General features: G+C 42.7%; 1 protein-coding gene across 2 annotated transcripts in view; it reads right to left on the reverse strand.

Moving 5' to 3' along the window:
• Positions 1 to 18,589, reverse strand: part of commd10 (COMM domain containing 10) — a 56,930-nt gene extending 38,341 nt beyond the window's left edge. The window contains exons 1-3 of one of the 2 annotated variants that reach the window (XM_042333828.1): positions 18,414 to 18,589; positions 12,931 to 13,021; positions 11,392 to 11,502 (exon numbers count right to left, since the gene is read on the reverse strand). In XM_042333828.1, the coding sequence (XP_042189762.1) occupies positions 11,392 to 11,502; positions 12,931 to 13,021; positions 18,414 to 18,442 (231 nt within the window). In that variant the 5' untranslated portion in view covers positions 18,443 to 18,589. The remainder of the gene's footprint in view (positions 1 to 11,391; positions 11,503 to 12,930; positions 13,022 to 18,413) is intronic. The other variant, XM_042333830.1, reaches the window with a different exon arrangement.
• Positions 18,590 to 18,979: the final 390 nt, after the last annotated feature.

An 18,979-nucleotide genomic window follows, 5' to 3' on the forward strand; every position in this document is an offset into this window, starting at 1 on the left:
GTTGTCAGCTTCGCTTATGACGATCCATTCAGTCACACTTAGTGGCTAGCTTTATGGATACCAAGGGGAACTAGAGGTCCGAAAATATTTGTGACGTATAAGATTACGAAGAATTTTGCATAAAACGGCCTTAAATTCACTCTTAATTAGAAGCCAATTTTCCACAGCTACAAAATATTTGCCCACATAACACACAATCAAAATACTATCATAAGAAGACAGAGGCCAAGCACTTTCTTGTATATTAGCACACAGATTTTGGAGACTAATATGCTTTCAAGTACCCTTGTGCACTTTCTAGCAAATCATAGAATCATAGAATCATACAGCACAGAAAGAGGCCATTCGGCCCATCGCGTCTGCGCCGGCTCCTAAAAGAGCAATCCAACTCAACGCTTTCTCTCCATAGCCCTGCAATCCTATCCTCCCCAAATAACCATCTACTTCTCTCTTAAAAGTTGTTATTGCATCAGCTTCCACGACCCTTTCAGGTAATGCATTCCAGAGCCGAACAACTCACTAGGTGAAAAAAAAATTCCTAACCTCCCGTTTCTTTCAAAAACTATCTGAAATCAGTGTCCTCGGGTTACTGACCCACATGCCGGTGCCGGTGGAAACAGTTTTTCCTGGTTCAACCTATCAAATCCTCTCATGATCTTGAAAACCTCTATTAAATCCCCTCTTAATCTTCTCTGCTCTGGGGAGAATAATCCTAGTTTCGACGTGACGACGTGATGCAAGGATTATTATTATAATATTATTCACTACAGACACTCCTCTGCAACTGAATCCTTTTCAGTGGCTTCCAAATTACAAACCAAGTCACTTTCAAATATACACATAAAAAGGGGAAATGTTCATCAAAATGACCAATTATTTTCCTTCTTGTACTCAAGATGTTGATATTCTCCTCCATTTACTTGTAAAACTACAGTACAGCGATTGTTCTCCAGTCGTCTGTGCTGGATACAGACTAAGTCATAACATGGAAATTTCAGAACCCTCTCCATTATAATGCATCAGGAATCTTAATAACACAGGCTTTCATGTTTCCTTTTTTTAAACAAAGAAACCGCAGAAAATAGTCCATGAAACTTTTTGTACTGTTTCCAATGACAATCATACATTAAACAGAAGGGATGTACTGCCTTTTATAACAAGATAAAGTGACAACAGATCTTTTGCAAGTGCAACAATTCTAAAACCGAACATCAGAAGGAATACTAAAAATGTGACAGCGTAATACACTAACATTAAAAAAGTACAGTTCTTGTTAGCTGACTAGTTTAAAATAATTATTTCAGTGATCAAGTGACACCACATTAAAATATTTGCAAACATAATTTTCAAGTTTGTTCAAGACTCAAATGAAAAGAGGCCTTCATTGAGTCACTGCAACAGGATGCCGTGTTAGCACTGCACATTGCAAATCCAATGCAATATACCGGAGTGGAACAACACAGGCTAAATCCTGAGGGAGAAGGATGTAGGAAGAGGTGGGGGAAGAGAATTAGGATGGATAGAGTATCATATACAGTACTAGCTGTACCTGTTGCAGCTACGCTTGCAACCAAATAATTCAATATGGAATGTAGATTGACACACATACAGACACACAGACAGATGTCACATCTTCATCGATAATCATCTGGGGACTCCTGTGGGAGGACTCCTTTTGGGAGGACGCCTTTTGGAAGGACTCAGTGGGAGTCATCGGTGCTTAGAAATGTAGTTTTGTTGTTGTTGCCACAGCTTAGCTTTATCTGTGTTCTTTATTTTGTTCCCATCCCTTGGCTACTTGTACGCTCTGTGATGCAGGATGCCACAGTGCCACGGTCAGCCAGCAAGACCACCTGGTGTAACTGCAGTGTGTGCGTACATACGTATGTGCTCTATGATGCACAATGCCACTGTGCCACTATGACTCGACAGCCACCAAATGTAAATGCAGCGAAAAATGCAAAACTGAAAATAACTCATGAACGATATGAGATACCCGAAAATAAATATGCCCATGTCACTTCCAGTAGCAAGACCTTTCAGATGAGGTATAAATCATGTCTCTACGTCAATCGGTTATTGAGATCCTTCTTGAAGCGCAGGCAGACATTGTCGTTTTATTAGTATAGAAGAAGATAGAAGATAAACACAAGCACAGACAAGTTGGCCGAACTCGTTTCCTGTGTCGGAGCTATAGATTCTATGTAATGCTATGTAAAATCTACTCAGATCTTCTCAAACCAGTTTTCTAATCTATTGGTAAGTTTGCTGCAACAGAATATATCAAGAATCACATATCAATGGGGCTGAAAAGCACACTGAACATTTAGCAATATCAGAATTAAAGCTTTTATTGAGCACTGAGCTTCAACAAATTATCTGGACAAGCACAATTTAAGATACCAGAATTTAATTTGTGAAATTCGCAAATCAGATTTGATACAGTAATTGCTTCTTCTAGTTTGCAAACATTAATTTGCGAGACAATTCTTGCTCATCGGCTTTTTTGTTGGGTTGTGCCAGGTTTGGGGATTCTCAATTGACCTTTTTGTAAATCTCATAAATTGGAAATCCCATAATCACAAGTTCAATCTTGTAACACAAAAATAATATTGCATACCAACACATTCATCATTTTCAATCTGATGTTGGAAGTGCTGATTATTCTGACAGGGTTGAGATGTTTTGAGAGCAATAAATCAATGGTTATATATCAACATCGCTGTCTTGTAAACACACTATTAAATCTTAATGTAGTGTACAACCATGCCTTCCTGTGCTGCTGTGCACCAATATAAGCCATTTTAATCTACAGTGTATATGCAATGGATATTGCATAATAAGCATTTTAAATGGTAAATAAAAGAATATTTTCAATAACTTCAAACAGTTGTAGAAAATATATAAGCACTGAACAAAACATCACTTAACCTGCTCTACAGGCATAAATATTCCCCTCAGTCATTTCTTCAAGTTTCCCTACTGCATCCCAAGTTTTACTTCTTTTATTAAACTGAATTGTGCGGAGCTCACATTTTCCTAACCACTGAATCTCAGCAAAACTGTTGAAAAGTCATTCCCATATTGTGAGTCTAACTGCTTGGAGGATTTTCAACTACTTCTAATTTCAGCCAATCTACTCCATCCTTTTGAAACTTCACTTTGACTATTTAAAAGTAATCTGTTGTCAATAAAACAAAATCACTGCATGAAAAATCATCACTGAGTGCAACAGTGGTGCCCAATCCTTTTCAATATTGAAACCAACACTGTATCTTGAGCACGTGAATAATATAGATCTACATTAGCCCAGATGTTATCCTGGCAAAAGATAAACCATCTGCTGTGGCGACCTGAGGCTAATTGCAAAGCAGTCAATCTGGATGTAGCTAGCAAATAATATGAGGATTTTGGCAACTGGCAACTAGGATTATTCTCCTTGGAGCACAGAAGGTTAAGAGGAGACTTAATAGAAGTTTTCAAAATTATGAGGGGATTCAGTAGGGTGAACAAGGAGAAACTGTTTCCACTGGTGGGAGGGTTGGTAACCCGAGGGCACCGATTTAAAATAGTTGTTAAAAGAAACAAGAGGGGAGGTGAGGAGAAATTTCTTCACGCAGCGAGTTGTTCGGATCTGGAATGCATTGCCTGAAAGGGTGGTGGAAACTGATTCAATAACAACTTTTAAGAGAGAAGTAGATAATTATTTGGAGAGGACAAGTTTGCAGGGCTACGGGGAGAGAACAAAAGAGTGGGATTGAATTGGATAGCTCTTTTCAAAGGGCCAGCACAGACACGATGGGCTGAATAGCCTCCTTCTGTGCTGTATAATTCTATGATTCTCTGATCAGAAAGTAGCTGGGTGGGTTATCATAGGATAAAGAGCTGTTTCCAGATAACTTCCCATTGCAGTCATATTGCGTTTTGAAGGACACCATGCTGGATGGAGTTTGGAATTCTACTTTTTTTAAATGAATAATTAGAAACAAAAGCTGGAGTAGGCCATTCAACCCATGAAGCCTGCCATTAGGTCTATGGCTACACTCTTTAAATGCCACTTCCTTCTTTTCTCTATATGCCTTAACATCTTTAATTTCCAAGTATCTCGAAGAGTTTGGTCTCAGTAGTTCCAACTGACCAATGTCATTCCCTACTTTCTCTCTGACCAGGACCTCTCCTTCTCTTCCCTGAAAGGTCTAACCTGTGGGGTGTAGTGACTGGAATGTCCCACCTCCATGGATCCCACAACGGTGCGAGCTTGCCAGCCATACTCTTTTTTTTGAGTATCTAAATTGGCTCTTCATCAATGGCAGTCTTTTCCTTACTTGTTGGATCAAGAGGCCTGTTTCTGTTCCCTATGTTCCTTGTAACTCTTTGTAAGTAAAGCTGTGTTTTATTTAATAGCTACAAAAGTGCCAATATTTCTGACTAACATTTTAGTATCAACATAAAGGAGAATAAAGCACCCTCCTCCTAAATCTTTTTAAGAAGCTGAAGGATTGTGATCAGGCCCGGACTCAAGATTCAAAACTCAGTCCAACTCAATAAAAAGCCATAGAGCCAAAGAACCTTACAGCACAGAAGGCCATTCATCCCATTGTCTCCACTCTGGTAATTGGGACTGAGAGGATTGCTCTTTGAAAGAGACAGCACAGACACGATGGACTGAATGTCCGTCTTCTATGCTGTAAATTCCTATGGTTCTAACCTAAGCCCACAGAAGGATTAACTATTATAGGTTCACAATTATTTTGGTTTACATTTCCCCAATGCTCTTCACAAAGCTGCAATTGGTGAAGCAGCTACAGTAAACTGTCTAACCAGTTTGCTGGTATCTCGACTAGTGAATAGATCGTAGACCCGAAAATTGGCTTTTTTTAAAAGAAAAGTCACCACACTTACACTAGATAAATGACTATTAAGTGCTTTGACCCAATATACAGGGTGACCAAAAAGTTGTGATACCATTATAATGGTTACTAAGCTGGGCCAATATGTGGGAACACAATGATGGAAAGAGTAGACAGACGTTTCTGCAACCAAAAACGTGACTCTAGGTATGTTGCCTCCCTGATGCCAGGGTTGAAGACATCAAGGAACAAATACAAAACATTCTACAGGGGGGAGGGACACATCCAAAAGTTGTGGTCCATGTTGGGATCGATGACATAGGGAAAAAAAGGGAAAAATAATAGTGTAAAGAGCAAGGAGGGGTAAGGATTCCTGAAATGTGTGCAGGATAACTTTCTGGATCAGCATGTTTCCAGTCCAATGAGGAAGGAAACAGTGCTGTATCTAGTTCTGGGGAATGAAGTGGGGCAAGTGGAGCAGGTTTCAGTAGGAGAGTATCTAGACAACAGTGATCACAACATCAATAGGTTTAGAGTACTTATAGAAAGGGACAAGGAGCAATCAAGGGTGAAGGTACTCAACTGGAAGAGAGCTAATTTCAATGAGTTAAAAGGGAACGAGCCAAGGTGGACTGGACAGAAAGATTGGGAGGTAAAACAGCTAACGAGCAATGGGAAGCTTTCAAGGAGGAGATAGTTCGGAGGCAGAACAAATACATTCCCACAAAGAGGAAAGGTAGGACTTCCAAACCTCCCTGAATTATTAAAGAAATTGGGATTAAAGTAAAACAGAAAAAGGAGGCTTATGATAAATGTCACAACCAAAATAAAGATAATCAAACAGAATATAGAAAGTATAGAGGAGAACTGAAAAAGGAAATAAGAAGGGTAAAGAGATTGTATGAGAAAAGATTAGCAGGTAACATAAAAGAGAAGAACCCTAAGGTATTTTATAAGCATATAAAGAATAAAAGGTTAGTCAAAGGATAGATCCAATTAGGGACCAAAGAGGAAATCTTCTTGTGGCGGCAGAGGGCAAGGCTGACGTACTGAATGAGTACTTTGCATCTGTCTTCACAAAAGAAGAAGATGCAGCCAATGCCACAGTGTCAGAGAAGAAGGTAAAGAAATTGGATAAGAATAAACTGAGAGGAGGTACTATAAAGGTTGTCGGTGCTCAAGGTAGATAAGTCACTCGGACTGGATGGGATGCATCCTAGGTTACTGAGGGAAGTAAGGGTGGAAATAACCACAATCTGGCCACTGACTTTCAATCCTCCTTGGACACTGGGATAGTGCCAGAAGACTGGAGGTTTGGAAATGTTACTCCCCTGTACAAAAAGGGGCAGAAGGATAAACCCGGGAACTATAGGACAGTCAGCATAACGTCAGTAGTGAAAAACTTCTAGAGACTATAATCCGTGACAAAATAAATTTTCACTTAGAAAAATATGGGTTAATAAAGGACAGCCATGTGGGTTTGCTACAGGCAAATCATGTCTAACAAACCTGAGAGTTTTTTGATAAAGTAATGGAGAGGATGGATGAAGTTAATGCAGTTGATGCAGTTTATATGGATTTTCAAAAGGTATTTGATAAAGTGCCACATAAGAGAGTTGTAAGCAAACTAAAAGCCTACGGTATTAAAGGGACAGTGGCAGCATGGATACAGAACTGGCTCAGAGACAGAAAGCAGAGAGTGGTGGTGAACGGTTGATTTTCTGACTGGAGGGAAGTGTGCAGTGGTGTCCCCCAGGGGTCAGTATTGGGACCACTGCTGTTTTTTATCTATATGAATGTCCTGGACTTGGGTATAGGGAGTACAATTTCCAAGTTTGCAGATGATACTAAGCTAGGAAAAGTAGTAAACAGTGAGGAGGATAGTAGCAGACTGCAAGAGGACATAGACAAACTGGTAAAATGGGTAGACATGTGGCAGATGAAGTTTAATGTGGATAAATGCAAAGTGATGCATTTTGGAAGGAAGAATGAGGAAAGACAATATAAGTTGATGGTACAATCTTAAAGGGGGTGAAGGAACAGAGAGACCTGGGGGTTCATATAAGTAAATCTTTGAAGGTGGCAGGACAGGTACATAAAGGTGTTAAAAAAAGCATAGAGAATACTAGGCTTTATAAACAGGGGCATAGAATACAAAACAACAACAACAACAAGATTCCATTTATAAAGCGCCTTTCACGTCAGGAGGACGTCCCAAGGCGCTGCACAGTTGGGTCATGACCTGAGCAGGGGGGAAATGGTCAGGGGAGGGGAGGGAGCGAGGAGGGGGAAATGGTCAGGGTGAGGGGAGGGAAGGGAGGGAGCGAGAAGGGGAAGAGAGTCGAGAGGGGAGCTGAAGGCTCGGTCAAAGAGAAAGGTTTTGAGACCGGCCTTGAAGGAGGAGAGGGAGGAAGCGGCGAAGGCACTGGGGTATAGAGTTCCAGAGCCTCGGGGCTGAGAGGCTGAAGGCCCGACCACCAATGGCAGGGCGATTGGGGCGGGGGACGTGGAGCAGACCGGAGCCGGAGGAACGGAGGGTACGGGCAGGTAGGTAGGGGATAGTAGGTTGGAGAGGTAGGAGGGAGCAAGGCCGTGAATGGCCTTGTAGGTGAGGATGAGGATCTTGAAATCAATCCTCTGGGGGATGGGGAGCCAGTGGAGGCGAGCGAGGGTGGGAGTGATGTGGTCGCGAAGCCTGGTGCGGGACAGTACACGAGCTGCAGAGTTCTGAATGACCTGCAGCTTGTGGAGGGAGGTGGCGGGAAGGCCGGCGAGGAGAGAGTTCCCATAGTCCAGCCTTGAGGTGACAAAGGCGTGGACCAGGGTTTCAGCAGCGTGAGGGGTGAGGTAATGCCGTAGTCTGGCGATGTTCCGGAGGTGATGGAAGGCGGTGCCAGTTGTGGTGCGGATGTGAGGGAGAAAGGACAGCTCAGGGTCGAACAAAACGCCGAGGTTCCTGACTGGCTTTGAGAGGTGGAGAGTGCAGCCTTGGATGCTGATGGTGTCAGCGCCTGAGGTGCGGAGGCGCTGACGTGAGCCAATCAGGAGGGCCTCGGTTTTTCGCACGTTGAGCTGAAGAAAGTTGTCTCTCGTCCAGGACTCGATGTCGGACAGGCAGCTGTCAGGACATCGGTGGTCGTGGAGTTGAGAGTAGAGGAGGAAAGGTAGAGTTGGGTGTCATCCGCATACATGTGGAAGTTAACTCCATGTCTGCGGATGATGTCACCAAGGGGGAGCATATAGAGGGTGAAGAGGAGGGGACCGAGGACAGAGCCCTGAGGGACACCACATGAGACAGTACGGGGGGTGGAGGAGAAGCCATTCGTCGAGACAAAGTGAAGACGGTGAGAAAGGTACGACCTAAACCACTCAAGGACAGTGCCTTGAAGGTTGAGGTGGGAGGACAAGCGGTGGAGTAGGATAGCGTGGTCGACCGTATCGAATGCTGCCGATAGGTCGAGGAGGACGAGGAGGCAGAGGGAGCCCTGGTCACAGATGGTCAGGATATCATTGGTGACCTTGACCAGGGCAGTTTCTGTGCTATGGGCAGCACGGAAACCCGACTGAAGGGGTTCGAAAAGAGAATGGGTGGAAAGGAAAGAGCGCAGTTGGGAGGCGACAACTCTTTCCAGGACCTTGGAGAGAAAGGGGAGGTTGGAGATGGGCCGGTAGCTTGATAGCTGCGACGCATCAAGGGAGGGTTTTTTCAGGGTGGGCGTGATGGTGGCAGTTTTTAAGGGAATGGGGACAGAGCCAGAGGAATAGTCAGGAAAGTCAGGAAGTTACGATGAACCTTTATAAAACACTGGTTAGGCCTCAGCTAGAGTACTGTGTCCAGTTCTGGCCACACTTTAGGATGTCAAGGCATGGGAGAGGGTGCAAAGGAGATTTACCAGGATGGTACCAGGAATGAAGGACTTCAGTTATCAGTAGAGGCTAGAGAAGCTAGGATTATTCTCCTTGGAACAGAGAAAATTAAGAGGAGACTTAAAATAAATTCAAAATTGTGAGGGACTTTGATAGGGTGAACTAGTTCCACTGGTGGGTGGGTCGGTAACCCGAGAGCACCAATTGAAAATAGTTAAAGGATTGTTAAAGGAAACAGAGATGATGAGAATTTTTTCACACAGCGAGTTGTTTGGATCTGGAATGCATGGCCTGAAAGGGTGGCGGAAGCCGATTCGATAACAACTTTTAAGAGAGAAGTAGATAATTATTTGGGGAGGACAAGTTTGCAGGGCTATGGGGAGAAAGGGGGGGAAATAGGATTGATTTGGATAGCTCTTTTCAGACATGATGGGTCGAATGGCCTCCTTCTGTGCTGTGTAATTCTAAAATTCTATGATTCTACAAATACAACAGTGGGACCGCACTTTTTCCACGGAATGCTCTGCAAACACCTACCTGCGCTACAACCCACACCCCTCCCCTACAAACCAACACACTGTGCGCTAGGCTCCTCTACAAACCTGTACACACATTGTGTTAGGCTCCGCTACAAACCTATAAACACAATATGTAGGCCTCGGGAGTGTTGGGTTAGTGGAAGCAACGCGAGCGGAAAATCAGCTTCCACTGGCACCCAGGGCCTAAACTGAGCTCCTGCGACCACTTCTTGATAAGTGCTGTGCTATTCACATTAACATTTTTAGTATTTCAAACATAACTACATTTTCAGGAAATATATGCCTATAGTTTTAATCGGGTTGCTTCACAAAATGTGTCTCTCAATAGCACGAATTAACGCTCTCAATTTTCCTGCAAAATTTGTCAGCAAATTTTGGCAAACATTTCCACACTTTTCTATTGGCCCAGCTAATAAGTCTTAAAGAAATGATTTTTTTTAGATGACTGGGTAGATAACACAACTTTTTGGTCACCCTGTATTTGACATTTTACCAATCCAACAGCTGTTTTGTGCATGTTGACAGCTGCAATTGGTTCCTCAGTTAAAGCAATTAGTTACAGCTAATGGCACAATTGTCTGCTGCTGATTTTAACTCCATTTCCAATACAAATTTCAGACGTTTACTGCCCTTCTTCCAACAGACACTAAAATTCCTTTGGAAATCAAAGCTGGGCTCTCCACAGAAGTGGTAGCAGTCTGATACCAGCAACCAATGACAACTAGTTGTGCATCATGGCACTTCAAATGTCTGCATGTCTGCACTGGAGATGACTGCAGCCGCACTAACAGTGGGAAATCCATTGGATTACAGAATGTCAAATACCATATATAATGAATGATGATATACATTGTAATTTTTTTGCTGTATTACCTGTTCATAAAAGTAGGATCACAAATGCAGTAGAACTTATTTCACCCTTTTCTAAATGCTGTATTTATTTAAACGTGTTGAGCCCTATATTCAGAGATGCCGTGGTAAACACACTTCAGGAGGTTTAACTGAGTATTAGCCGCATTCAATTAGCACTGAATTGCTAATCTGCAATAGTCAAACCTAATAATTATATGCTGAGCAAGAAAAGCAAGAAATACAAGAAAGAAATACAAATAAGAAAGAATATTTCTTTAGGATGTGCTATTGCTCTGTTTTTTGTGCAGGGTAGTGGCATCCTGTTTTCAAGGGAATTCATTTTTGATAAACATATTTGATAATCATGCAGAATTAAAACCAGGGGTTTTACATAAAAATGTATTTATTTTTCTCCAGACTATTTTTCTGCCTTTCTATTTTCAAAACCGATTGGGTGCAGGTAAAGTGGATTGATTGTGTATTTTGTGGGCAAAGCACGGCAGCCAATTGCGTACAGCAGTGTTCCATAAACAGTTGTGGATTGAGTGACCAGATTTTTTTTGGAGGGATTATTAAACCCGGAAAGCAATCCGTCAATCAACTACAATCTGAGTTCCAATTTATTGCTAAGTAATCAGAGCTGTGTGGAGTAAGGAAACTTGCATAAGGTTTCATACTGTCCGGCAATCGAATCCGGCCTTTTGCTTGCGTGGCGAGTGTGCTAAACACTAAAATAGGGGACTGCACTGTTAAAATAAATGTGCTCTAAGGGTACAAATCAAGCATTGACTGCAATAAAACTATTGGCCTCCAGCAATGGACTGTTTCACAAGTTTCATAATCTGCGTGTCCCTTGTGTCCATTGCTAAAACTACTCCACACCAATTCCAGTAAACTCACTTATCACATAACAGGAATCTTCCCAGCGAAACTCAACAGTCAGTCAAAAGAATAAATTAGAGAAACACATACCAGAACCAAATGAATTCATTCAGATTGTAAAACGACCTCTGCTGTGCACTGTATAACATTTTTGATGAGGTTACTATACTGGACAAGAGGTATGATTGAAGCACAAATTCCCATAGGATCTTAAGTTTACAGTTTTCTGGTATTGTAGTGTTTTTATAACTTATCAAAATTGAACCTTCACTGCTCCTCCCATCACTTTACAAAGTAAAACTGTTCAACACAAAGCCCCTGAAAGGTATTGCAAACACGGAGTATTCACTCAGACCAAATAAGGTCCTTCATGAATAAATATTTAAATCAGAAGAAAATACCTGTTCCAAGATAAAAGATACGGTTTCCAGCACGAGATGTAGATCTTGCTTTTCCAAAGAAAGCGCAACTTGAAGTTTTTCTTCCTCTTCCTCGCTAAATGAACGTTCATCCTAAAGTAAGAAACAGCTCATTGTGGTACCAACAAATTTGGTGGTATCAACATGTATGAAGAAGAATCCTTGAATTGTTGCATTTCCAAGTGTGCCTTATCACATTATCGAGGCATCTCAAATTGCTTCATAGGATTTTGCTGTAAAGTATAATGACTATTTTTGTAGGCAAACGCAGCAGCCAATTTTTACATAGCAATGTCCCCACAAACAGCCAATTTTATCTTGGGGACTGCAAGCCAGGATATAAGGAGAAACTCACAGTAAATCTTGTGAAGAGCTTTGAGACATCCTCCCAACGTGAAAGGGGGAAACCACAATTTCCATTTATATAGCAGCCTTCACAGGAGTAACATCATGGAGCACTTAACAGCTGCGTGGCTCAACACCAAGTCGGAAAGGGGTAAAAGTGACCAAAGGCACAGTCAAAGAGGAAAGTCTTCAGGTGTATTTTGAAGATGGGCAGATTGGGTGGCAAGACAGAGGCACTGAGGCAAGGAGATCCAGAGATTCGGGGTGTCATGGTGTAAGTACGGCCATCAATTGTGGAGTGGAGGGGACGAGGAATGTGTGGCATTCCCGTGCCAGCTGAGTGAAGGCAGGAAGAGGAGTAGGGTGTGAGCAGATTGGGGAGATAGGGAAATGCCAAGGCGTGAAGGGATTTCGAAATGAGACTGAGGATCTTAAAAGCGATCCATTTTTTACTATATCAAATCCAAGGATGATTATTATTACCATGCAAAGCATTAAATGCAACACAAAAAACATTTATGCCTGCTACTTTGATCACATTGTTTTATTAATAACTAGCTGTCCCCATTGCAGCTTCGCTTGCAACCAAAGGATCCAATATGGAATGCAGACTGACACTCAGACAGACCCACAGACAGACATTTCATCTTTATCTGTACTCATCTGGGAGGACTGCTTTTCGGAGGACTGCTTTTGGGAGGACTCCTTTTGGGAGGACTCAGTGGATGGACTCAGCGCTTTAAAAATGTAATTTTGTTGTTGTTGCAGTGGCTTAGCTTTGAATGTGTTCTTTATTTTGTTCCCGCGCCGCTTGGCTACGTGCGTGCTCTGTGACGCAGGATGCCACGGCTCCAAGGTCAGCCGGCATAGCCACCAGGTGTAACTGCACGATGCCACAACGCCACTTTGACTCAGCAGACACCAGGTGTAACTGCAGCAATCAACGCAAAACTGAAATACATTTTAAGTCAACTCATGAACGATAGGAGATACCCGAAAACAAATATGCCCATGTCACTCCCAAGTACAAGTCCTTTGCAATAAGGTATAACTCATGTATCTATGTCAACCAGTTATTGAAATCCTTCCTGAAGGGCACAGACAGACAGACATTGTCATTTTATCAGTATAGACAGAGTAAAAATAGGCATCACTACTACAGCTGCCATTGAGTACCTTTAAATGAAGCTTCTGAAGGATGCGAGACAATAGCCGCGGAAATTTGCCAGTGTCGATGCCATTAATCAGGACCACAGCTCGCTTTATGCTGTTCAAAGGGAAAATAGTAAACAGAGGAGAAGCTTCACTCAGTTATGCAAAATTTTAAAATCACTGCACCTGACAAAATGTTAAAATCACTATTCAAGGAGTTAAATGCTTTTATTGCTTCTGGAGATTATAAAATTAACACTCATCAAATGACCAAGTACATGTAGTGACAATTTTAGAAACCCCTTTATTTTTGACTGTGATACTGTATTGCAGATTCAATTCTTAAATAATGGCAATAAACAGAATTTTTTAAATGTTCGAAAAATAGCTTCAATATTCCGAAAATAGGAACAACAAACTCTCGGTGTTTTATCATTTGAACTCATCAAAGAGATTATTTTTCTTTTTATGATTCCTAAATATCCATTAATCTTTATGTTTTTAATAAGTACGTGTGTGTGAGAGTGTGTGTGTGTTGAGGAACGGAAGGAAAGTATGTTCAATGTATAGTACTCCTTTTATTTAGATTACTTTTTTTAAAAAAATACAAAATATTAATTCCCCAAATGTTGACATGCGCAAATGTACCTGATTCCCTGTCCTGCAGCTCTTCCCTGACATTTTTTTTTATCAGCTGCTGTAGACCAATTTTGCAGCTATTTAACTTTCCATTCATTTTTCTCAGTATTTATGACCTGGGTCAATAGAAAAGTGCGGGCGCACCTTTTCCGCAACAGCGGGCCTCGTCTGCTACAAACCCACTGTAAGAAGCACCTCGGGTAGTGACCGTTACCCACAGTGCGCTCGGCCCCAGGCCTCTCGCGCTGTTCGCTCAACGCCGCTACTGTGGCCGGAGCGGCTCCGACCTCGCATGCGCGGTGCAGTGACTTTTGGGATCGCGGAATCGACGGGAAACCGACTTCGCCGGTGAGTGAACCTCAACAGGAAAAATCAGCTGCGTCACACACGCTCCCACACAGTCCTGGTAAGTGCTGTACTATTTCAAATTAAGATATTTAGTATTTTGAACGTAACTACATTTTCAGGAAATTCACACCTCTCCGGGCTGTTTCGCTTTTTAGGTTGTTCAATACAAAACTGTCCCAAGTTTTTGTAAATCCCACGAGGAAGCCTCATTTTCCGCCTATCTCTCAGATAGAAACTGTGCTCTATCCAGATGGCCTTTATGAAGAAGGGGGTCAGGTGTTTCGCCATGTTTGTTGTCACACAATTGCCCATGTTCGCAAGTTCACTGATGAGCACATGAAATCTCGGAAACAGTGTGAGCGGCAGTAAAGAAAAAAACCATCACTGCTTTGTAATACATACTTATTACAAACCATCACAGCTTTGTAATACATACTTTTTATATATATAATATTAAACGAAAATGTATCATTATTAGTTTTCACTTCAATTTGAAAGAAAATCTTAATTTGTAACTATTACAAAAATTAATCTCCCTCCTTTTTTGATTGAATTTTAAAAGCACATAAAACAACCACAGCAAACCAAAACAAACAGACAGAACATTTCTAACCACAAATGCATCATGAAGATCAATTTTTATTTTTTTCTTTATAGGTGGATCTGGACCTCAAAGATAACTTGCTCTGACAACCTGCTTCTCTAGAGCCACTGCATCATCTATGGAGAGAACATAATTCATATTGGATTTTGTGCAGTGTTTGATGAGAGCAGACATACTACTTGAAAAACTGCCTTCCAAGAGTTTCTATGCAAGTACAAGAAACGGAGGGATTATTCCAACACCATCACAGCTTTGTAATACATACTTGAAGGAGCTTATTCCTCAGAGAAACCCTCCTCTTTTTGAAGAGTGCTGTGGGATCTTCAGAGTCCACCTGAACAAGCTGTCAGGACTTCAGTTTAAAGTCTCATCCAAAGATGGCATCTCCATGAAGCATTTTTGCATGAAGCATTTTTGAAGAAATATGTTGAGGACACGGATGTGTACTGGTTCCTGGATGAGACCACTGATTCCAACGGGCGCAGTATTCTGGCAGTGCTGCCACAGCTACTGCAGAAAGTTGGGGAGAAGCATCTTATTGGAGTAAAATTTTTGCAGTGAGTCAACCACGCCACTGTGTCACAAGCTCTTCTAAAAGTCTTAAATGTAAAAATGGTTAACTTTGATAAAGTGCTTGCAGTTGCCACAGTCAGTGCAAGCTACCTGAATCAAAGCATTTAACACAGTTCTGTCGGGATTGTTTTGTGCATTGCCCATCTTCTAAACTTGATTTTGGAAATTTGATCTGTTATACTGGAGGACTTAAACACAGTGGTTGTTATGGTCAAAAAAGTCTTCTGCCAAAGTCCAATGCACCGGCATCAGTACTTAAAGTTATGGAGACAAAGGATGGAATTAAACCACAGACGTCGTTGGTGCTCCTGGGTGAAGACTGTTGAATATTTGTGTGAGTACTTGCCTGTCTTGGCAGAATTTCTTCAAGGAATTGCATCAGAGACCTTAGCAGTGAAAAATAACGCTCTTGAACAATAACACTGCAGAATTGCAAGCCCAAGCAATCTTTGTCACAGAGCACTCATCTGAGCTCATAAAACTCATTGAAGAATGTCAGGCAACAGCTGTGCCTCAGGGCCACAATCTGTACTTACCGGTCCAAAATTTACATTTGTTTATTGATTTCTGTGCCACTGCTGAAGCACAGGAGTACAGACCAAGGACAAAGGAATAGTTGGCATCCTGTTCTGAGAGTGAGGAGAGAGGCATGTGTGAACCTTTTCCAGAGAATCATGCAAGCCAGCAGTGAAAAGTTGGCACTGATTTTGAAAAAGCATCCATCAATTGCTACCTATAAAGCAGTTCATATTTTTGATCCTCACTAGCTAGCAATAATGGATGCAGAAAAAGACTTATATAGTAATGTGATTCCTGCCCTTTCAACTATTGCAAACTTCAAATGGCATGCTTATAAAGCAGCTGGAGAAAATATCACAGCAAACCACAAAATAGCAGCATGGAGAGGAGCTCAGCTTGAGCCACTTGTGAAACTTGCTAAAATTGCGAAAAGGTACATTTGGCTACCAGTGAGCACAGTTGATGTTGAAAGGTCATTTATGTTTATTCAGACCTCCTCAAAGATAATAGACAAAGCCTAATAAGAGAAATTATAAATTATAAATATTCTTCTCATGTTAAAATTTAACCAGCACTAAACTTTTGGCTGAGAATTTTTTGTTTGGTTTCTGTGGAAATTTGATTTCGAATATTAGAATTTCTCTGCAAACTGTGTTGAAACTGCACTTTTGCATCTTTTGAAAGGTGCTATCTTCTGTTTTTGTTAAAACATTAATACATTGTTTTTTTTGCAATAAGCTATGATGTGTTATTTATTTTTTACTAATAATGAGAAAAGAGAAAAAATGTAGGTTAGCAGCAAAATGTGTCTCTCAATAGCATCAATCAACCTCCACAATTTTCTGCAAAATTTGGCAAACTTCTCTGCAATGCCCCGCAAGGCTAGCAAAATGCTCTGCAATTTTTTGCAAATATTTTCACACTTTTCTATTGGTCCAGCTTATGACTAAACAAAATGCTCATTTGCATTATTGTCTATTAAACAGCTTTGTTCCGTTACTGACATCAGCTGTACATTACCCTGCTGAGTCTGAAAAACAGAAATGCCAGGTCTCTGCCGGCAAGTAGAAATAAATTTAAAGAAAGCTTGAAGTGAGAAATTGTCATTCAGTCTACATTTCACACAACCTCCATTCACATGACCTCCACTTGAGTCTCTCCCAAAACTCTCAAATGTATGAATGCAGGATTCCAGAATTCTATCTATCTCCACATCTCAATTCTGCCCAGTTTCCTACTACTCATGCATACTCATCACTAGGTATGCAACTTATTCTGTCTGTGAATATCCCATTAACTCCCTTTCCCCAGTTCCAGATAGTGATCCAGTTCCTTTTACATCTCCCACAAAGTAGGCTTTCCTAGGTTGTTTTTTAATAAATGGCTTCTATTCACAATTACCACACTTCTTGCAAAAGATGACTGGCTGGCTCAGTTGGCGGCATTCTTGCTTCTGAGACAGAAGATTGTAGGATAATGTCACATGTTGAAACTTTGACCCCATAGTGCTGGGGGAGTGCTGAATTTTTGGAGATGTAATCTTTGGATGAGGGTTTAAACTGAAGTCCTGACAGCTTGTTCAGGTGAACCCTGAAGATCCTACAGCGCTCTTCAAAAAGAGAAGGGTTTCTCTCAGTGTCTTGGGCAATGATCCGCCTGGCAAAAAATAGGCATTCACTTCATGGCTATTACTGTGGCAAACTGGCTGCCACATTCGTCTAAACAGTAACTACAATTTGCAGAAAATTCTATGATGTCCCAGAGAGGATCGACTTCAAGATCCTCACCCTTGTCTTCAAATCCCTCCACTCCTCTGCACCACCTCCTCTCTCCTCAAAACAGTACTCATTGTCTTCGTTCCTCTGGGTCTGGCCTCCTCCTTGTCCCCCGAGTCCTCCACTCCACCCTCGGCGGCCGTGCCTTCAGCCACTAAGCCCCGAGGCTCTTGAACTCCCTTCCTCACTCCCTTTGCCTCGCCCCCTCTTTTCCTATTTTCAGGTCTCTGCTGAAGACCTTTCTTTTCGACCGCGCCTTTGGTTCCCTTCCTCCTCCTCCTCCTCCCGGCTCAGCCCCGGGATCCGTTACTGTGAGGCACTCTGAGACGCTGTTCGGCGTGGAGGGCGCTATATAAATCCAAGTTGTTGCTGTTGTTGAGAAATTTCAATGTAATAGACGCTATATAATAATAATAATCCTTGCATTTGATATAGCACCTTATCATGTCTTCTAGACATCTCAACGCGCTTTACAGAATATACTGTAAAGTGAATTGACTGTGCTACAGATTCCACAAAACTCCCAAGCATCGTTGCTTGGGATCCATAAACCCGCTCCGGCTCCCACGCTAACAGAAACACGGCTGACTCTCGGGCCATCGGGACAACATCAACGTCACGTCCCATTCGCTGCGTACGTGTACGTGTACTGTGTACGTGTGAAGTGGCATTGGTGATGAACTGACGACCCCGAAGGTGTCCACGTTTCTTTCAAACACCAACAACTCGCGTCACATGCGGCGTCTCAGAGCGCTTACGTTTCTCTCGATCAGGGAACATCAAACATGTTTAACACCCACTCCCCTCCCCGGGGGGGACATAACCCCCAGGTTCCCAATGGACGGAAAACGAGCTTTAACATTCAGGTGGAAATTAAGAATTTGCCAAAATTCCACAGGAGCTTTAATTTTCAAACCAGGGATTTAAACCCAGTGAGAGGGGGAGGGGAGGGGGGGGAGGGGAGGGGGGGGAGGGGGGGGTAAGGAGGTTATCTAAGCAAACACAGGCATCACATCCTGGAGTTGTCCCCACCACTGGGGTCTGTTTACCTCGGAGTCTCCGTGACAATCGCAGCCATCCTCGGCCGCCTGTCAATCACCTGTCAATCACCTGCAGCTGGACCCCGGGCTCAGAACCTTCCCCGGATCCGCGCGCTCAGCAGCGGCGTCACGTGACTCGACTCAGCCGCTGACAGCCGACGGAAGCTCAGGAGGCGCGAGCGTCCAGAACCCCACTGAGCAGCCAGGGGGGCGGGGCCAGGCACAGCACTGAGACAGGGCATCAGGATACACAGGGGCATGGGCATCAGGATACACAGGGGCATGGGCATCAGGATACACAGGGGCATGGGCATCAGGATACACAGGGGCATGGGCATCAGGATACACAGGGGCATGGGCATCAGGATACACAGGGGCATGGGCATCAGGATACACAGGGAGATGGGCATCAGGATACACAGGGGCATGGGCATCAGGATACACAGGGGCATGGGCATCAGGATACACAAGGGGGTGGGCATCAGGATACACAGGGGCATGGGGATCAGGATACACAGGGGCATGGGCATCAGGATACACAGGGGCATGGGCATCAGGATACACAGATGGGCATC

The sequence above is a fragment of the Callorhinchus milii genome, unplaced genomic scaffold (genome assembly GCF_018977255.1).
Source record: "Callorhinchus milii isolate IMCB2004 unplaced genomic scaffold, IMCB_Cmil_1.0 Scaffold1, whole genome shotgun sequence".
Taxonomy (NCBI): domain Eukaryota; kingdom Metazoa; phylum Chordata; class Chondrichthyes; order Chimaeriformes; family Callorhinchidae; genus Callorhinchus; species Callorhinchus milii.